This window comes from Myripristis murdjan, chromosome 15 (genome assembly GCF_902150065.1).
Source record: "Myripristis murdjan chromosome 15, fMyrMur1.1, whole genome shotgun sequence".
Taxonomy (NCBI): domain Eukaryota; kingdom Metazoa; phylum Chordata; class Actinopteri; order Holocentriformes; family Holocentridae; genus Myripristis; species Myripristis murdjan.
This window is the reverse complement of record NC_043994.1, coordinates 24991133-25006883: the sequence shown is the minus strand read 5'-3', so window position 1 is coordinate 25006883 and position 15751 is coordinate 24991133. Positions and strand designations below refer to the sequence as shown.

The 15751-nt window shown below is 42.7% G+C and overlaps 1 protein-coding gene across 3 annotated transcripts; it reads left to right on the top strand.

Moving 5' to 3' along the window:
- The first annotated feature begins 4050 nt into the window (after positions 1-4050).
- Positions 4051-15677, top strand: fhip2a (FHF complex subunit HOOK interacting protein 2). 3 transcript variants are annotated; one of them, XM_030069992.1, is made up of 18 exons: positions 4051-4097; positions 4218-4372; positions 5570-5648; positions 5807-5976; positions 6121-6225; positions 6318-6440; positions 7263-7487; positions 7626-7822; positions 8180-8294; positions 8448-8524; positions 8693-8885; positions 9312-9475; positions 10243-10389; positions 10478-10568; positions 10866-11009; positions 11786-11926; positions 12461-12564; positions 12719-15677. In XM_030069992.1, the coding sequence occupies exons 2-18, from the start codon at positions 4328-4330 to the stop codon at positions 12828-12830; spliced, it is 2232 nt and encodes a 743-aa protein (XP_029925852.1). In that variant the 5' UTR covers positions 4051-4097; positions 4218-4327; the 3' UTR covers positions 12831-15677. The 3 variants fall into 3 exon arrangements, with proteins under 3 accessions (XP_029925852.1, XP_029925854.1, XP_029925853.1); XM_030069994.1 differs by having other exon boundaries at positions 4057-4372; positions 12719-12871; positions 13047-15677; XM_030069993.1 differs by having other exon boundaries at positions 4057-4372; positions 12719-12871; positions 13044-15677.
- The last annotated feature ends 74 nt before the right edge of the window (positions 15678-15751 follow it).

Below are 15751 nucleotides of genomic sequence, written 5' to 3'. Positions count from 1 at the left end.
ATACACTATATTACCAAAAGTATTCGCTCACCTGCCTTTACTCATACTATGAACTGAAGTGCCATCCCATTCCTAACCCATAGAGTTCAATATGATGTCGGTCCACCTTTTGCAGCTATTACAGCTTCAACTCTTCTGGGAAGACTGTCCACAAGGTTGAGGAGAGTGTTTATAGGAATTTTTGACCATTCTTCCAAAAGCGCATTGGTGAGGTCACACACTGATGTTGGTCGAGAAGGCCTGGCTCTCAGTCTCCGCTCTAATTCATCCCAAAGGTGTTCTATCGGGTTCAGGTCAGGACTCTGTGCAGGCCAGTCAAGTTCATCCACACCAGACTCTGTCATCCATGTCTTTATGGACCTTGCTTTGTGCACTGGTGCACAGTCATGTTGGAAGAGGAAGGGGCCCGCTCCAAACTGTTCCCACAAGGTTGGGAGCATGGAATTGTCCAAAATGTTTTGGTATCCTGAAGCATTCAAAGTTCCTTTCACTGGAACTAAGGGGCCAAGCCCAGCTCCTGAAAAACAACCCCACACCATAATTCCTCCTCCACCAAATTTCACAGTCGGCACAATGCAGTCTGAAATGTACCGTTCTCCTGGCAACCTCCAAACCCAGACTTGTCCATCAGATTGTCAGATGGAAAAGCGTGATTCATCACTCCAGAGAACGCGTCTCCACTGCTCTAGAGGCCAGTGGCGGCGTGCTTGACACCATTGCATCCGACGCTTTGCATTGCACTTGGTGATGTGTGGCTTGGCTGCAGCTGCTCGGCCATGGAAACCCATTCCATGAAGCTCTCTGCGTACTGTACTTGGGCTAATCTGAAGGTCACATGAAGTTTGTAGCTCTGTAGCAATTGACTGTGCAGAAAGTCGGCGACCTCTTTGCACTATGCGCTTCAGCATCTGCTGACCCCTCTCCGTCACTTTACGTGGCCTACCACTTCGTGGCTGAGTTGCTGTTGTTCCCAAACGCTTCCATTTTGTTATAATAGAGCTGACAGTTGACTGTGGAATATTTAGGAGCGAGGAAATTTCACGACTGGATTTGTTGCACAGGTGGCATCCTATGACAGTTCCACGCTGGAATTCACTGAGCTCCTGAGAGCGGCCCATTCTTTCACAAATGTCTTGTTTCACAGTCTGCATGCCTGAGTGCTTGATTTTATACACCTGTGGCCAGGCCAAGTGATTAGGACACCTGATTCTGATCATTTGAATGGGTGAGCGAATACTTTTGGTAATATAGTGTATATATTCTTAGCAGCATATGGGGAACTAAACATATTTCAAGTGTCTCCAATGAATGTAATCTTCATGTAGAAAACCTCTTTGGGCCAATCTTTGAATATTGTGACACATATCTCTGTGTGTGAAATTCCTCTGTGTGCAAAATGTAGCCTACATAGGTGTGTCATTAGACTTAATTGCATTATTAGTAATTTTGCATGAGTTATTTCTGCTTCCTGAATGACGTTTCTTCTTGGAAAGTGTTGTGCTGTGTATTTATGGAAGTACTACAGATGGCTGACAAGTACTTGGCGTTATGGGACATAAAAAAAAAAAAAAAAAAAAAAAAAAAAACATTCAAAAGGCACATGCCAAATGTATGTGTCTGAAGAAAAATGGAGAAGGCAGTATTACGCATGATGACAAATCAGCGCCTGGTATTTAATTTCGCATTGTTTTATGAACACTCCTCTTTGCCACTGTGTAACAAAACTGGACTTTAATTGCGGTAATCAATTAATAACCGCATAATCTTCCAACCAACACAAGGCTGATTGGTGCTCCACTATCACACAACTGTGGTGAGTAGGGGAGTTACTTCTCATGAATAATGATTGGCTGTTTGCAGGGACTTAAGCCTGCTAATCAGGACTATGTACCACAAGGGGCCTGTCAAATGGTGGGCTCTGAGCACCATTGATCCCCACCAGCAGGCTGGGAAGGCAGATGCAGTGGGCCACATCAGTAATGGTGGTGGTGGTGGTGGGGGTTCAAAGCCGTCGTGCCTTGCCGGCCCAGCTATTCCAAAGAAGCTGAAGGCAAGTGTCAAAGAGGATCTCAAAGGTTGATGTTGCTTCCAATAACAGGATCAGACCCCAAATAAAACTCTTTCTGTCCCTATCAAGCTCTCAATCAGTCCCCTCTGATTATAGTCTGTATCAGGAACAGCTGGAGGCTGTTTGTCTCTTTCTGCCAGAAAACACGGTCACCTGACTCAAATCCAGGACAGCACAGAGGCCCACCTGATGGGACCAAACCTGTTCAGCTTGAAGCGTGTGCAGAAATCATCACTGCTTTATGCTCAGCAGGAAATGGCCATCTAGGAAACATTCACCCCAGCTCAGGCAGGGTGAGATGGTAGCATCTGATGCTCCACTTGTGGTCTGCTTCTGTTCCACCTTTTCTAAAACAAGTGTCAGTTTTTTTTTTCTTTTTTTTTTATGTGTGTGTGTGTGCACTGACCCAGGAAAATAACCCATGAGTGTCGAGACAGATGTATTAATTCATAAGGGAGTCAAGCCACTTCACTGTATCACATCCACTCAAGTCAAGGCGTAGATAATTCGCACCCAGGCCTCTAAAATCAGCTTTCATTTAAGCAACAGTGATGATGTGCCGGTAATTACTAAGGAAATGCAATATTCCTCGTTAATTATATGCCAAGCAACAATAACAAGGCAGGAGCCAGACCAGGTTTATCTTCTTTGCAAAACAGCCTGATCTATTTTTAGGTTTCGCGTCTCCAGAGTGCAAACTGTTCATTTCAACAATATCTATAAGTTGTAGGCTGTGCAGAAGGGGCTGCAGCAGAGGAGGCTGTAGTTTCAGCTATGCACCGGTGTAACCTAGTTATAATAACAGTGTCATTACCACAGCCCGATCCTCCCGAAAGACGACGCAAATAGGCTCCCTTCTCCATTGCATCTATCCTTGCACCAAGATCACCATAAAGAGAGACTTTTTCCCCTCGGTTCCTCTGTATCGAGATGAAGGCTTCTGCGGCAAAAGATACTCACCTCTAGCAGACATGCCCGGTAGGTAGAGCCCGTTTTTTCTTTTACCGAGATTTACAGCAGGAGATCCACCGGTGCCGCTTTGAAGAAGAGAAGGACCGCTTGACAGTCTGATATTGTCTTCACTTTAAGTTTTTTTGCTGTCATGTAATGGGATTATACGGAGGGAAACACACACCCTGCGTTTTGGTGGACTAGAATAGACTGCGCGATGGAGAGAGCACTTTCTAGCGACAGGGCGTGTCCTGGAACAGTCAGCATCCCCGTTATTTTCCTATAACTTTATATTCATTTTTTTGACCATAACACCGCAGGACTATGGAGTTACAAACTGACCAATTCCTAAAACCCATTGCCTGTATCTGTCTACATTACTGGGGCTCTATAATCCGGCTAGCCTACTTTTTTGTCTAGGATGACTGTGCTGTTCTGACCGCGATAGTTGGGCTGAATCATAAAGTTGACGGACAGACCTGAAAGCAGACTGGGGAAAACAGTTTTGCTTTCTTTAAAATTTCCAACAATTTGATTAGTTTTCAGGGGAAAAAATCTCTATATTAACGTCCAGCTGGACGTAAAGTGGCCTGTAATCTCATGTTTACTTTTAAAAAGTGCTAAATGAAGATAAACCTTGCCGTTATGTGGGAAAATACTGAATTTTCAGTTATAGGCCAGTCCAAGTCAGGCAAGAGAGGCAGAGTCACATTTTATGCCTTTGACCTTCATTTTAGCATCACTAAATTTGATATGAAATCTACAAGAATCCTATTTATGTATTATCTAACATTTCTAATTATTACACATATGCTGCACACTTTGGATATAAAAGCATGATTATATGAATCATGTTGTTTTTATACTTGAAAGTGGCCATTTTCATAATCAGAGCCTGTTTTTTTCCTCTATAACTGTGTGCATTGATCATCGTCGCTAATTGAGTGCATTGATTTTTGTCCCCAGCTGCACGCATTGATCATTAGCCCTAATTAAACGCTCTCGTCTCTTATGTGCGTGCGCCCCCTGGTGGTGAGCGGCGGTAGTGTTTGGCCGGGGAAGTGCCACGGTGTCCAAAGTGAGCGTTACTCAAGGCAGAAGACGTCTTGTTTACAGTGGTTGTTGCCAGGGCCGTGAAGTCCAGCGACTGGCTCGGTGTTCTCATTTTTATTGCTTACAATTATTCTTTCATCTCAAGGGTCATTATATGAAACCTCCAATCTGGATCGGGGCGGTAGCAACAGGAAGAAGAAGATAGAGGAATTCTCTAGGTCTTCTCGGGAGAAACTGGTCCAGTCGAAGAACAAAATGTTCTCCAAATTTACATCCATTCTCCAGCACGCTGTGGAAGCGGTGAGTCTTAAACCATAACTGTGCAGTTATCTTACGACTGGCTGGTGTGTGTGGTGTGTTTCGGCAGAGAGGGGCCTTCAGTCGGCTCACACAGCATAACGTCAGCATTAACACTGGATAGCTAACGCTGGCTAACTAGCTCGCTAATTAGCCGAAGCTAACGTTAGCGTTTTGTGTTTGTGGTGTCAGCGGCCAGTAGTTTGCTCCCAAGACATGTAAGAACAGCCGTAGAAATGTTTATTAAGTTAACTAACGTTAGTGGTAATTGACATTTTACCACACACCCCTTGTCCTTCATTGTTCCCAAGCCATCTGTGTTAACGTTAGCCTGGCTACCGTTGCTAGTTAGCCGCTAGGTAACGATAGCCACAACAAGCTAAGCTAACGCTGTAGCTCGTCTCACCCAGCTGGGTTTCATCGTTTAGAGTCTCGTTGAAGTGTTGGGCAGTCCTGGTTGATATTGTGCAAAAGCTCTACTGTTATTGCAAAAGAGGACTGCGTGGAAATTACATGAGCTTGAGCCGTTTGCTTGAAATACAAACACTTGAGACAGCCAAGTAGTTAGCTAGATACCAGCTGCAACCTGCCTGAAACCTGATCTCGAACTGCTTCACGACAATGTTTCTAAACAATAACATTACTCGTTAGACAAGTGACCCAGTGAGAGCGTATTTGAACTGTGGCTAAGATGTGAGCTAGTGAGTTGCAGAATTGCATAATTGATTCTGTCCTGTCGGTAGGTAAACAAGCAGATAACGTGATGAATGGCCGGTGTCACTAGTGACTGTATAACCCATTAATTTAGTTGCAACTCTTTCATACAATCCCTTTGAGAAGTTCAGGGAGCAGACTATGAGAGTCATGTATAGATTAGTCTTATCATCTTGCTCTGCTGTATTTGAAAGGTCATTAGTAAGGATAAAACACTGATTATTGTTCTTAGTTCACTGTCATGTTGTTGAGATATTCAGTATCACTTTATGTATTCTCATCTTTATATCCAGTTAAAAGATAATGGTAGAGGAGCTACACCCGTTTCTTTAAACACACCAAAACTCATGCAACTTACCTTTTTGTCATAATAGATATTAATCTTAGTTCATGTTTTAAAAATATGACAAGTGCTGCTAAAACAAACATGGCAAATGCACTTCATAATGGTTTACAATTTCTTCTTCTTTTTTTTTTTATTTTCAGCTTGCCCCTTCGCTGCCCTTGCAGGAGGACTTTGTCTATCACTGGAAGGCCATTACACATTATTACATAGAGACTTCTGGTAAGACCACTCTTTAGAGATAGTTGCATTATTGATTAGATTGCTTTGTGAGTTGTCCGCATGTCTCTGCACCAGCTGTTTAGAAATGTTAGTAAAGTTACAGGGCTGGGTAGTTTTTATGTGTTTTGACATGTATGCATTTTTTTTTCCCCTGTTAGATGACAAAGCCCCTGTTACGGACACTAATATCCCATCCCACCTGGAGCAGATGCTGGACATCTTGACCCAGGAGGAAGGGGAGAGGGAGTCTGGCGAGACGGGGCCCTGCATGGAGTACCTCCTTCATCACAAGATCCTGGAGACCCTCTACACCTTGGGCAAAGCAGATGTAAGGCAACCATGCTGCACACTACAGAGGCTGCAGTATTAGGAAAGCATTAAGTGTCATAAGTGAATATGCTGTCCAGTCATGCGATAGTGGCCGTAATGTAATGGTGATGTTGGTTGTTTTTTGTTGTGATTTTCTCATTAGTGTCCTCCGGGGATGAAACAGCAGGTGCTGACTTTCTACACAAAACTGTTGGGGCGCATTCGTCAGCCTCTCCTGCCCCATATCAATGTCCACAGACCTGTACAGGTGAGAAGTGTTGCAGTCTGTTTTCCACTAAGGGTTTTATAAGTGGCCACTGGTTTAACTCGTCCCATTGGCTGTGATGTTTCCCTTGTTAGAAACTGATCCGTCTGTGTGGGGAGGTGCTGGCTGCTCCCACAGAAAATGAGGAGATCCAGTTCCTCTGCATAGTCTGTGCCAAACTGAAGCAGGACCCATACCTTGTCAACTTCTTCCTAGAGGTAGGTTGCTATGACACTCAGTATGTTTACATGCACTTTGGAAATCAGATTATTGAAAATAGCTGGGTTACTGTAGGAAAGTGAGCAACATGTATACATGCGCCACAGTAAGCCAATTACTCAAAACCCTCATATACATGTGCTCACCCAGTAATGGTATTTCTCTCCTGATGCTCCAGTGTTAGTGCTGCTGCAGTCTACTTGCAGCCAGCAGAGAGCACCTGTCACCTGTCTCCTTGTGGGTATTTCACCGAGCTATGCCCCTTCAGTCTGGAGAGTGGAAGGAGGCAGTCATGTGATAGTGGCCATGTGTTGTTTTTTGTTTATTTGGTTCCTTATACAACAACCATGCAGAGAATGTAGTTTTTACTCTCCTGGGTGCTGTACAGTCTGTATTTATTTTGTTTATCCTGTGAGTTTACTTGTTCACTTTGTCCCCTTACACAAGCACACATTGGGAAAAAAAGGCACTCAGAAATCGACGGATGGGTTTGCATGCCAAAATAATGGGGTTTCTCCAGGAGAAATCTAGCTGCTCTATGCCAGTTTATCTTAATCCTTCATCCCGACTAAAGAAACCGGCTTTCTTGTTTACATGGCACTTTTAAATCAGCTGCCGCACTAGGGCAAATAACCCCATTATTAAGGCGTATATCAATGCAGTAACTGTGGAGCAACGGAGAGAGAAAAGAAGTTGAGCCACACACTCATAAATATTTATCAGTATGTGCAACCAGCAGATGAAGGAGCCTCTTAGGAATTTTAAGTAACCAGTTCTGAGGATACCTCTCATTCTCATCTTATCTGCAACTTCACTTGCAGAACAAAGCAAAGAGGTCTGAGGCAAAAACTCCTGGAGAGGCAGAAGGGGTGAAGGAAAACCTGTCAGCACCAGACACAGGCCAGCCCCAGGCAGAGGAACAAGCTGACCCCCCAGAGGAGCCCCAGGTTGCAGCTGCTGGTGCCAGTGCTGGCCCAACCACAAACAACAATAACAACAGCAACTACAACTTGGTCACCTCCCTGCTCAGCCTCACCAAGAGCCCGGTTAGTAAACCCCATGCAGTGGAGTTTGGTGCATTTGCCAGTGATGTAATCTGTTTTGTTTGTTATTTGAGTTAAAGCTGAGTCTGTTTTTAATTCCCATGTTGTCCTTTCTATCCATCTGTTCTCTTGCTCTCTCAGGATGGCAGGATAGTGGTGAAGGCATGTGAGGGCTTGATGCTGCTGGTCAGTTTACCTGAGCCTGCAGCTGCCAGGTGTCTGACCGAAAACACTGAGCTCTGTGAGCTACTGACTGACAGGCTGGTAGCCTTCTATAAGGCCCTGCCTCAGTCCATGGACCCCTTGGATATTGAGACGGTGGAGTCGGTCAACTGGGGGTAATTTCATCTCAGTGTTCACTTCCCACAGCCACATCTTTCACACTTCACCCTCATTTTCTCTTAATTGCCTCAAATGGATAGGGTTGTCTCCTCAGATTGGATAATCAATAGAAGTGTAATGATTTATCATGTGTGAGTTTGTCTTAACTCTTAACAAATTGTGCAGATGTTTAAAACCAAGGTTGCCCTAAATCGAAGTGTGGGGAAGCTACATTTTGTATCCTCTGATAGGAAACATTAATGATCATGAATCAGAGGCATCAACTTGAGGTTGAAAATGCCATTGTCAGTGGATTAATTTGGAACTGTTGTGTCAGTGGTCTAATCTTCTGCCCTGTTGACCTTCTGTTTCAGTCTGGATGTATATAACCTGAAGGAGGACGCTGCAGTCTTCACAGGAAAGAGGGCTCTAATCTCTTTCCTGTCCTGGCTTGATTACTGTGACCAGCTCATCAAGGAGGCTCAGAAGGTTTGTGACACGAATGCTGACTCACCCTGCACCATGTTGTGTTTTGATGCATTATGTTGCCATTAGAATTGGGAAAAAAATACCTCATCAAAAAAGTTATTCTTTTATATGATAACCACAGAGGGCTGATTGGTGTAATTTTCTTTCCTCCAGTCGGCAGCTGCAGTGATGGCCAAAGCAGTGAAAGAAAGATTCTTTGTGTCAGTCATGGAGCCACAGCTAATGCAGACGTGAGTACTGTGTAAAATCATCAAATAAATGCTCCTTCTCAGCTTTGGTGCTGCATTTTTATCTGCTGAAGTCTGTCCTTACACAATAAGATGTCTGCTAATTTTTGTTGTTGTTTTTTTTGTTTGTTTGTAGTTTCTCTATGGTAACAGAAGTGTTTGTGCACATAGGTCTGAGGTGGGCATCCTGACCTCCACAGCTCTGCTGAACAGGATCATCAGACAGGTGACGTCGGAAGCTCTGCTGCAGGAGATGGTTTACTTCCTGCTGGGAGAAGACGGGGGACCTGAGACGGTAGCCACCATCGCTCAGACTCCGCTCAGACACAGGCTCATAGAGCACTGTGACCATCTGTCAGACGAGGTGCTCATCTCATAAACATGGTTACTATCTCTGTTGTACCAGTCCTGCCGCACAGGTTGACCTTTGACATCATTTCAGCTGAGATCAGGCTTGGTTATAGCACCCTAAAATGGAAAATTTGTATACTTCATGGTCTTGTTTTGCCTATTTGATATCCAGAAGTTTAGATCACCGTCAGCACTTGACACTCCAGGACTTTGTGTTCTGGTGAATTGTGTGATCGACAAATAGCACTTGAATTTTAAATACCATCTGTCAAAGCTATTGCATGGCTCTTACTTCACATAAAAGATTCATGAATCATCTCTTTGATGGCACTGAAACTGTCACTGCCTACTTTTCAGTCAGTGAACACATATGACACTAAACTCTGCGTGTTGTTCTGGGTTTATTGCCTAAACCTTCTTCATTTCTCCTTGTCCTCAGATCAGCATCATGACGCTGCGTCTGTTTGAGCAGCTGATCCAGAAGCCCAACCAGCACATCCTCCACAATTTGGTGCTGCGTAGCCTGGAGGAGAGGAACTACCTGGAGAACAAGCCCCAGGAGGAACGGGAACCCATGGAGAACGGCCAGCCCCATGATGCTGTGTAAGGACCTGCCTCTGCCCTTAAAGCCCCTTGAGCTGCCTGGTCTGCATTGTGCACTCTGGAAAACTCTTTGCAGACATACTTATGTTGAAATAAAGTGAATGCATCAACTAGATGTGCTTTCAAATGCCTGCCCACTCCAGTGACAGTAATCTTTGTCTGTTTTATTTCATTGGTTTCCTTTGAACCATCACTAACTGAGGTCATGACAATACATGCCAGCTGCCACTGACTGTAAATGAAATTATTTATAGGCTCACTATTCTGTGAGATTGAGTTGTGATGATGAATGGCTTGCTTGTTTATGTTTGGCAATTATTAATCTCATCCTTTAATGAATATTCAAAATGAAGACATAACAAGGGAAAAGCCATCATAAGAGTTTTCCTCTAAGTTTTGTTTACTAGAGTTGAGAGACAAAGTTTAATAGAGAAGAAATTTCAAAACAAGGAAATCTCAGTAGCCTACGCTGTCAAAACCTGCAAGTCTCATTAATTGATATTTTATGCTGATTGTTGAAAAATGAGCTAATACATTTGAAAGACATGTCAGATGTTTTTGATGTTATCAAGTTATTTTGAATATTTATTAGTGTTGATTAAACGCTGTTCTTATTATGCATGTTTTTCACAATCTATTATTCTTGCTTGGTATGTGGGACCCATCAATGTCAAGGAGTTCCTGTTTATGGTATTTTAAGCAGTTGTGATGGGACTTGGGTCATATTCTTAGCAGGATATTTATGCATATCATGTTTTATCTGACAGAGACCTTGAGGAGGATCCGTTGTTTGGTGATGACCTCTCTCCAGACAGGAGACTCTCAAGTTCTGATTGGCTGAGCTCCTCTCCACCGCTGAGTCCTGAGCATAGTAAATGTGAAGGGAAGACGGAGGTCCACAAGATTGTCAACAGGTGCACAATCTGCTCATAGCATGTCGCTCTGAATATGAAACAGTTCAGTGTTGTTTTGTTTCATACTTTCATGTTTTGTTGCTTGCAGTTTCCTGTGTTTGGTGCCCGATGAGGCAAAATCATCATATCAAGTGGAAGGCACAGGCTATGACACCTACCTAAGAGACGCACACAGACAGGTAAGCTCTCTTTGTCTAGCAGCAAATGATATCAGCAAAATGTGTGGCGCTGGTCATTTTTTGGAGGGTCAGTGTAAATTAGCGCTATGCCTGCAGCTGCACTATCACACCTGCAGTAATGTCAACAAAGATCAACTTTGAATATCTATTCAGGTGTTTTCCGGCAAAAGGATATTCTGCGTAATTTATTACAGGCTAATGTTGGTACAGCCTCTAGGACACAGCTTACCTGATGCCCATTATTTTCACCTTGTCATTACCATAACACATATTGAGTGTGGACTGTTACATCCCCAGTTCAGGGACTACTGTGGGGTCTGCCAGCGGTGGGACTGGAGGGGGAACCCGAAGCCTTTTGAGAAATGTAACTTGGACAGCCCTTTCTTCGAGGGCCACTTCCTCAAGGTCCTCTTCGACAGGATGGGACGCATCTTAGATCAGGTCAGATTTGTCTAGTTTTGTTGTTTGAATCCATTGTAAAGTGTTGAAAGTGTTGTTAGTGTTGAAATACTTATAAAAAAATAAAATAAATTATATTGTATTTTCAAAATCCATCAAGCAGAATCCACAGATTTGGATAAAAAAACACAATAGAAAAAGCAAATGCAGTTTAGGATCATGTCATTGGAGTAAAACACATCAGTTTCCCTGCTTAGCTTAGCAGATTTTAAACATTATATTTAATTATATCGAGGCTCTGACAGATAAATAATGCAAAAGTTCCTATTTTGCCATTATGTATTACACCATGTGAATATAATCTCAGTTTTTCCCAGTGTGCCAGTTGATCTAGTTCGTACAACCAAAATCAGTGCACATTCATTTAAGATGAAATGAGGTCATACCCTCACTTGACAAATGATGTTCAGTGAGATGATAGAAGATACCAAGTAGAGATTTAACACTGAAAGACACTTACCGGCAGCTTAGTGGTATCCTGTAGTAGACAGGAAATTAATGGAATTTACAAGGAGGTGAGGTCTCATTAACTGAGTCTAGAGGAAGTCTTAGGCTTTTATGAGTCACTGTCACTGAAACATTTACAGTTGTGGCACTAGGTGTTTCTGTCTTTTTGTGGTTAATTTTCTGCCTACATATTCCTGTGTCATGGGGAATTTTATGAAGTTTCAATTGCAAGCACATGTTCTCTTTTCTGCCCTGGTGTTCTGTGAAATAACATTGCGTTGTACCTGTGGTATGTCTCCTCTGTCCTCCAGCCCTACGATGTGAACCTGCAGGTGACCTCCGTGCTGTCTAAGCTGTCTTTGTTACCGCACCCACACATGCATGAGTACCTCCTCGACCCCTATATCAACCTGGCCCCGGGCTGCAGGTCTCTCTTCTCTGTCATTGTCAGGGTAAGTGTCACTATTAGAAGAAGCCAGCTTGGACTGTGATGCCAAGCGTGGTTTATCACTGCTGATTAGGCATTTGCAGAGTAACTATATGTATGGAACATTGTTGTATGACATGGAAAAAAATCTTCTCTGTTACTTTGAAACGACTTAAGTGGAAATTTAAGGGAAAGCCAAGATCACATTTCATATGAATCTCGATCTTACTCAATTTCCTGCCAGAAAGAGGATGTTGCTACTTGCCTTGTTTTTCGCTGGAAGTACAGCAGCCCTCCTACTTGGTGCTGCAGAGCTATGCAGCATATCTCCCGGGAAATCTAACCCTGTGGCACATAGCGTAATATAGAGTGCAGAGGCTACCAGTCTCCTCAGTGTCAATTTTGTTGGTTTACAGCAATTATACTAATGTCTCAAAATTGTGGTAATGATCTAATGGTGTTAAGCCACTACATGTAGCACCGTTTATGAGGCATTTAAGCAATGGCATTTCTAATTCAGCTGTGCTTCTTTGTTGACTGCTGCCTTCTTGTCTGTAAGGTGGTTGGGGATCTCATGTTGAGGATCCAGCGCATCCCAGACTTCACACCCAAGCTGCTGCTTGTGAGGAAGAGATTATTAGGTCTTGAGCCAGAGGGCATCAAGTACGTACTTCAACATATTTCTGTGCCTTACCTTCTTTGCTAGTGTAATGTGTCTTGTCCTCTCCTGCTGCTGGCGTATTTGACTTCAGCCTTGTTTGTGAGATGATTTCTGACCTAGTCTTCCCCTCTGCCTGTCTGTCTGTTCGTGTTGAAGTATTGACCACATGACTCTGCTGGAGGGGGTGATCGTGCTGGAGGAGTTCTGTAAGGAGCTGGCCGCCATCGCCTTTGTCAAATTCCACGCGACGGCCTCCTCCTCGCCCTAACCGGCCTTTGGCTCGCCACGCTGCCTGGAAAAGGCAGGCAGGTCAGGGTAAAACTGTTGGTGGAGGTACAGGCGACACAGGGTTAGCTAACCATTACCACTAACTGGTCATCCCTGCAAGACTGTTATTGCCCACATGGAGCACAGGTTTCATCACCCCCCCCCTCTGGCTTCCTGGGCTTCACTATAGAAGGTGTTTGGTCTCATTCCTCAGCAGGTCAAAGCACAGACACTGCCCAGCCAGCAGGGGCTTGAGGAGGAGGAGGATGGAGGAAGCGGAGGAGGAGGAGGAGGAGGAGGATGGAGGTGCAGAGAAATGTTCACTGGACTCTAAAAGTGAGGTTAAGCACCCACACATCCTCTGCATTTTCTCACACTTTCTTCCCACCATCGTCTTTCTCACTAGCCAAAAGGAGATGATTGCCCCGTGCTCATGTATTTCATAGAGGAAAGCGGTGTGTGTGTGTATGTGTATTTATTTCTGGTTTCAGTCTCACCCATTTGTAAACATCAATGCCTTAGTGTGGAATCACACCTTTTGAGTTAGAGGATTGTTTCCTTTTGAAACATTTTATCTTGTCTGTTTGATGACTTAAGAGGCTGTAGAGAACAATGCCCTCTGCCCTGTTATCCAAGGTATTTTGCTAATAGTTACATATAATTTACAGAAAATGGAAGAATTGTGCTGTAGTATCCAAGATACTACGCTCATGTTTTCAATGCCAAGCTCTCTTATTTATATTTTTTTGCTTTCAGGTTGCCTTTTTAACTCTTTGTATTAGGAAAAAAATGGATTTTAACCAGTCGTGTAATCTTAATTAAGTAAGCAGATGCTCATCGCTTAAATATCTTGCCTGGCCTTTCTTTGATTTGTGTCATTGCTTTTGCTCTCCCAGCTCATCTGTAACTGAGTATTGATCACAGTCACCCAAAGACGTCACCTGTCATCACATTTAGTTGAATGTGGATTTTTGAAATAGTGAATTAAGCAAATTATGTGAATTTGCACATGGACCTCTGTACATTGCACTTGTTACAGTATCAGAATTGATGCTTGCTTTGTTTTTAAGGAATGCCACGTTGGCATTTCTGGAAAAAGACAAGTTTCCTTTTCTTTTTTTTTCTTTTTTTTCCCAAATCCACATCACTTTTGGTTGTGAAATATTCCTCTCCACGTACAGTATCGCTTTTGTCGCACATCAGTGTTTGATATGTCCAAGGTGTGGTCTGTGATGTTGTATTTTACACCTGTCATAGTTCTCAATAACCTCTGTATTCCGTGTTTGGAGATGAACATGGCAGTGATATAGATGATTAGTCCTCTTGATCATGTTAATTATTGCGTCTGTCAGGCAACCCGACATCACGTCATCAACATATTACACAGGAGTTCCTCCACACGCTGTCGTGACTTCCTATAAATGATCACATTTACCAGCAGTATTACTTAACATCGAGAGCTTGGGTGACAAAATGCTATGTGTGGTTGAAATTGGTTTTCTTTTGTGATATAATGTTCAGGTATCATGGGAGAGTTTCGGTAAATTTGAATCAAAGTCTCACCTAATGGAGCAGTGATTCATTATCTAATATTTCAGTTTGTCTAAATTAAGAAATTACTTGATGTAACTTCTATCCTTGCAGTATGCTGTCTGAATGTTTCCATGATTGGTAAGTGTGTTTGGGGGTGAGCTTGATTAGTGTGTATTTGTGTGTGTAATGAGTCATTGTTGCTATGGGTGGATGGAAAAAGCCTCAATTTTTTTTTTTTTTTTTTTTTTTGTATCCTACATTACCCATTATCCAAGCACCCAATCTACATATGCAAATGTTTGCATGAAATCAGATTTGCACATTGTCTTCATCCTTGTTCATAATGTATATATATACCAACATGACAAAGCTTTTTGTTTTTTCAAAATTTTGTTTCATGAACCAAAAAAAATATTAGGATGTACCAAGAGTAACATTTATATTTTAATGGGATTTTTTTTTCTTAAATTATCAATTGTGCACATTTTTAATCGACTGTGTTTCCAACCTTTCTGTACATGTGTATAATGTATGTGTACAATAGCAATAGAGATACTACCTGGTGTAAATGCATGCATGTACATTATTTTTCATTGGTAGCAGAAAACAAGAAGAAGCAGACCAGCCATCCGTGATGATTTCTTAGCTGTCAGCACTTTGTTCTTCTGACAGGGAGATACGATGCCTTACTTCACACTGTGGTCTCCGAGGACTCCTAAAATCAGTGTTTCTGGGTTATCTGCTTTGCTTGGGGTTTGGCCGTGACCTTAAGATGCTTCCATCTCTTGTTACATAGATTTTGTTTGGTTTGTGAAGATGTACAGGACTTGTATTTCCTCACTTAGGTGCAGGATTTGAGCATATTTGGAAGTCTGATGCCAACTGATTTCTTTTCCTCTATCAGCTTAGACCAATCACTGTATCATTTGGTAAATGTTTCTGTGTTTAATCATGTTAAACATTGCTGCTCTACTCTGGTGTGAAATGGAATATGATTTTCTTTATACTCTAATGCCATGGCCAGTTTGATTTTTTTTTTCTTTATGTGATGTGCAATGCATAATTTAAACATTAAGGTAAGGTGCATGCTCATTCCTCTTGCCTTCCAATGCTTCGCATAGTAATTCTAAGTGATCACCGCAGTCTTTCATGCGCTCAGGGGCATTGGTTCATTTTATTCCTCGTCAGCCATCTCCATCTTATGACCGATATTATACAAATGTATTAGGCTCCATTCAGGACACTATGGCTTTGGTTAACATTCTCCGTCCCAATTTAAAAGGAAAAAAAAAAAATAAAAGACTTTCTTCAGCGAGAGGTGTGGTCATTCTTCAAAGCGCTGATTGTGTTTCATTCTGTTTTTATTACAAAAAAATCTGTACATATGTT

Excerpts from the sequence above, each read along its gene's own strand:
- fhip2a (XM_030069992.1), top strand. The coding sequence starts at position 4,328 with ATGTTCTCCAAATTTACATCCATTCTCCAGCACGCTGTGGAAGCG. Across the intron at positions 4,373-5,569 it reads TCCAGCACGCTGTGGAAGCG|CTTGCCCCTTCGCTGCCCTT; the intron begins GTGAGTCTTAAA and ends TTTTATTTTCAG. Across the intron at positions 7,823-8,179 it reads GTGGAGTCGGTCAACTGGGG|TCTGGATGTATATAACCTGA; the intron begins GTAATTTCATCT and ends CTTCTGTTTCAG.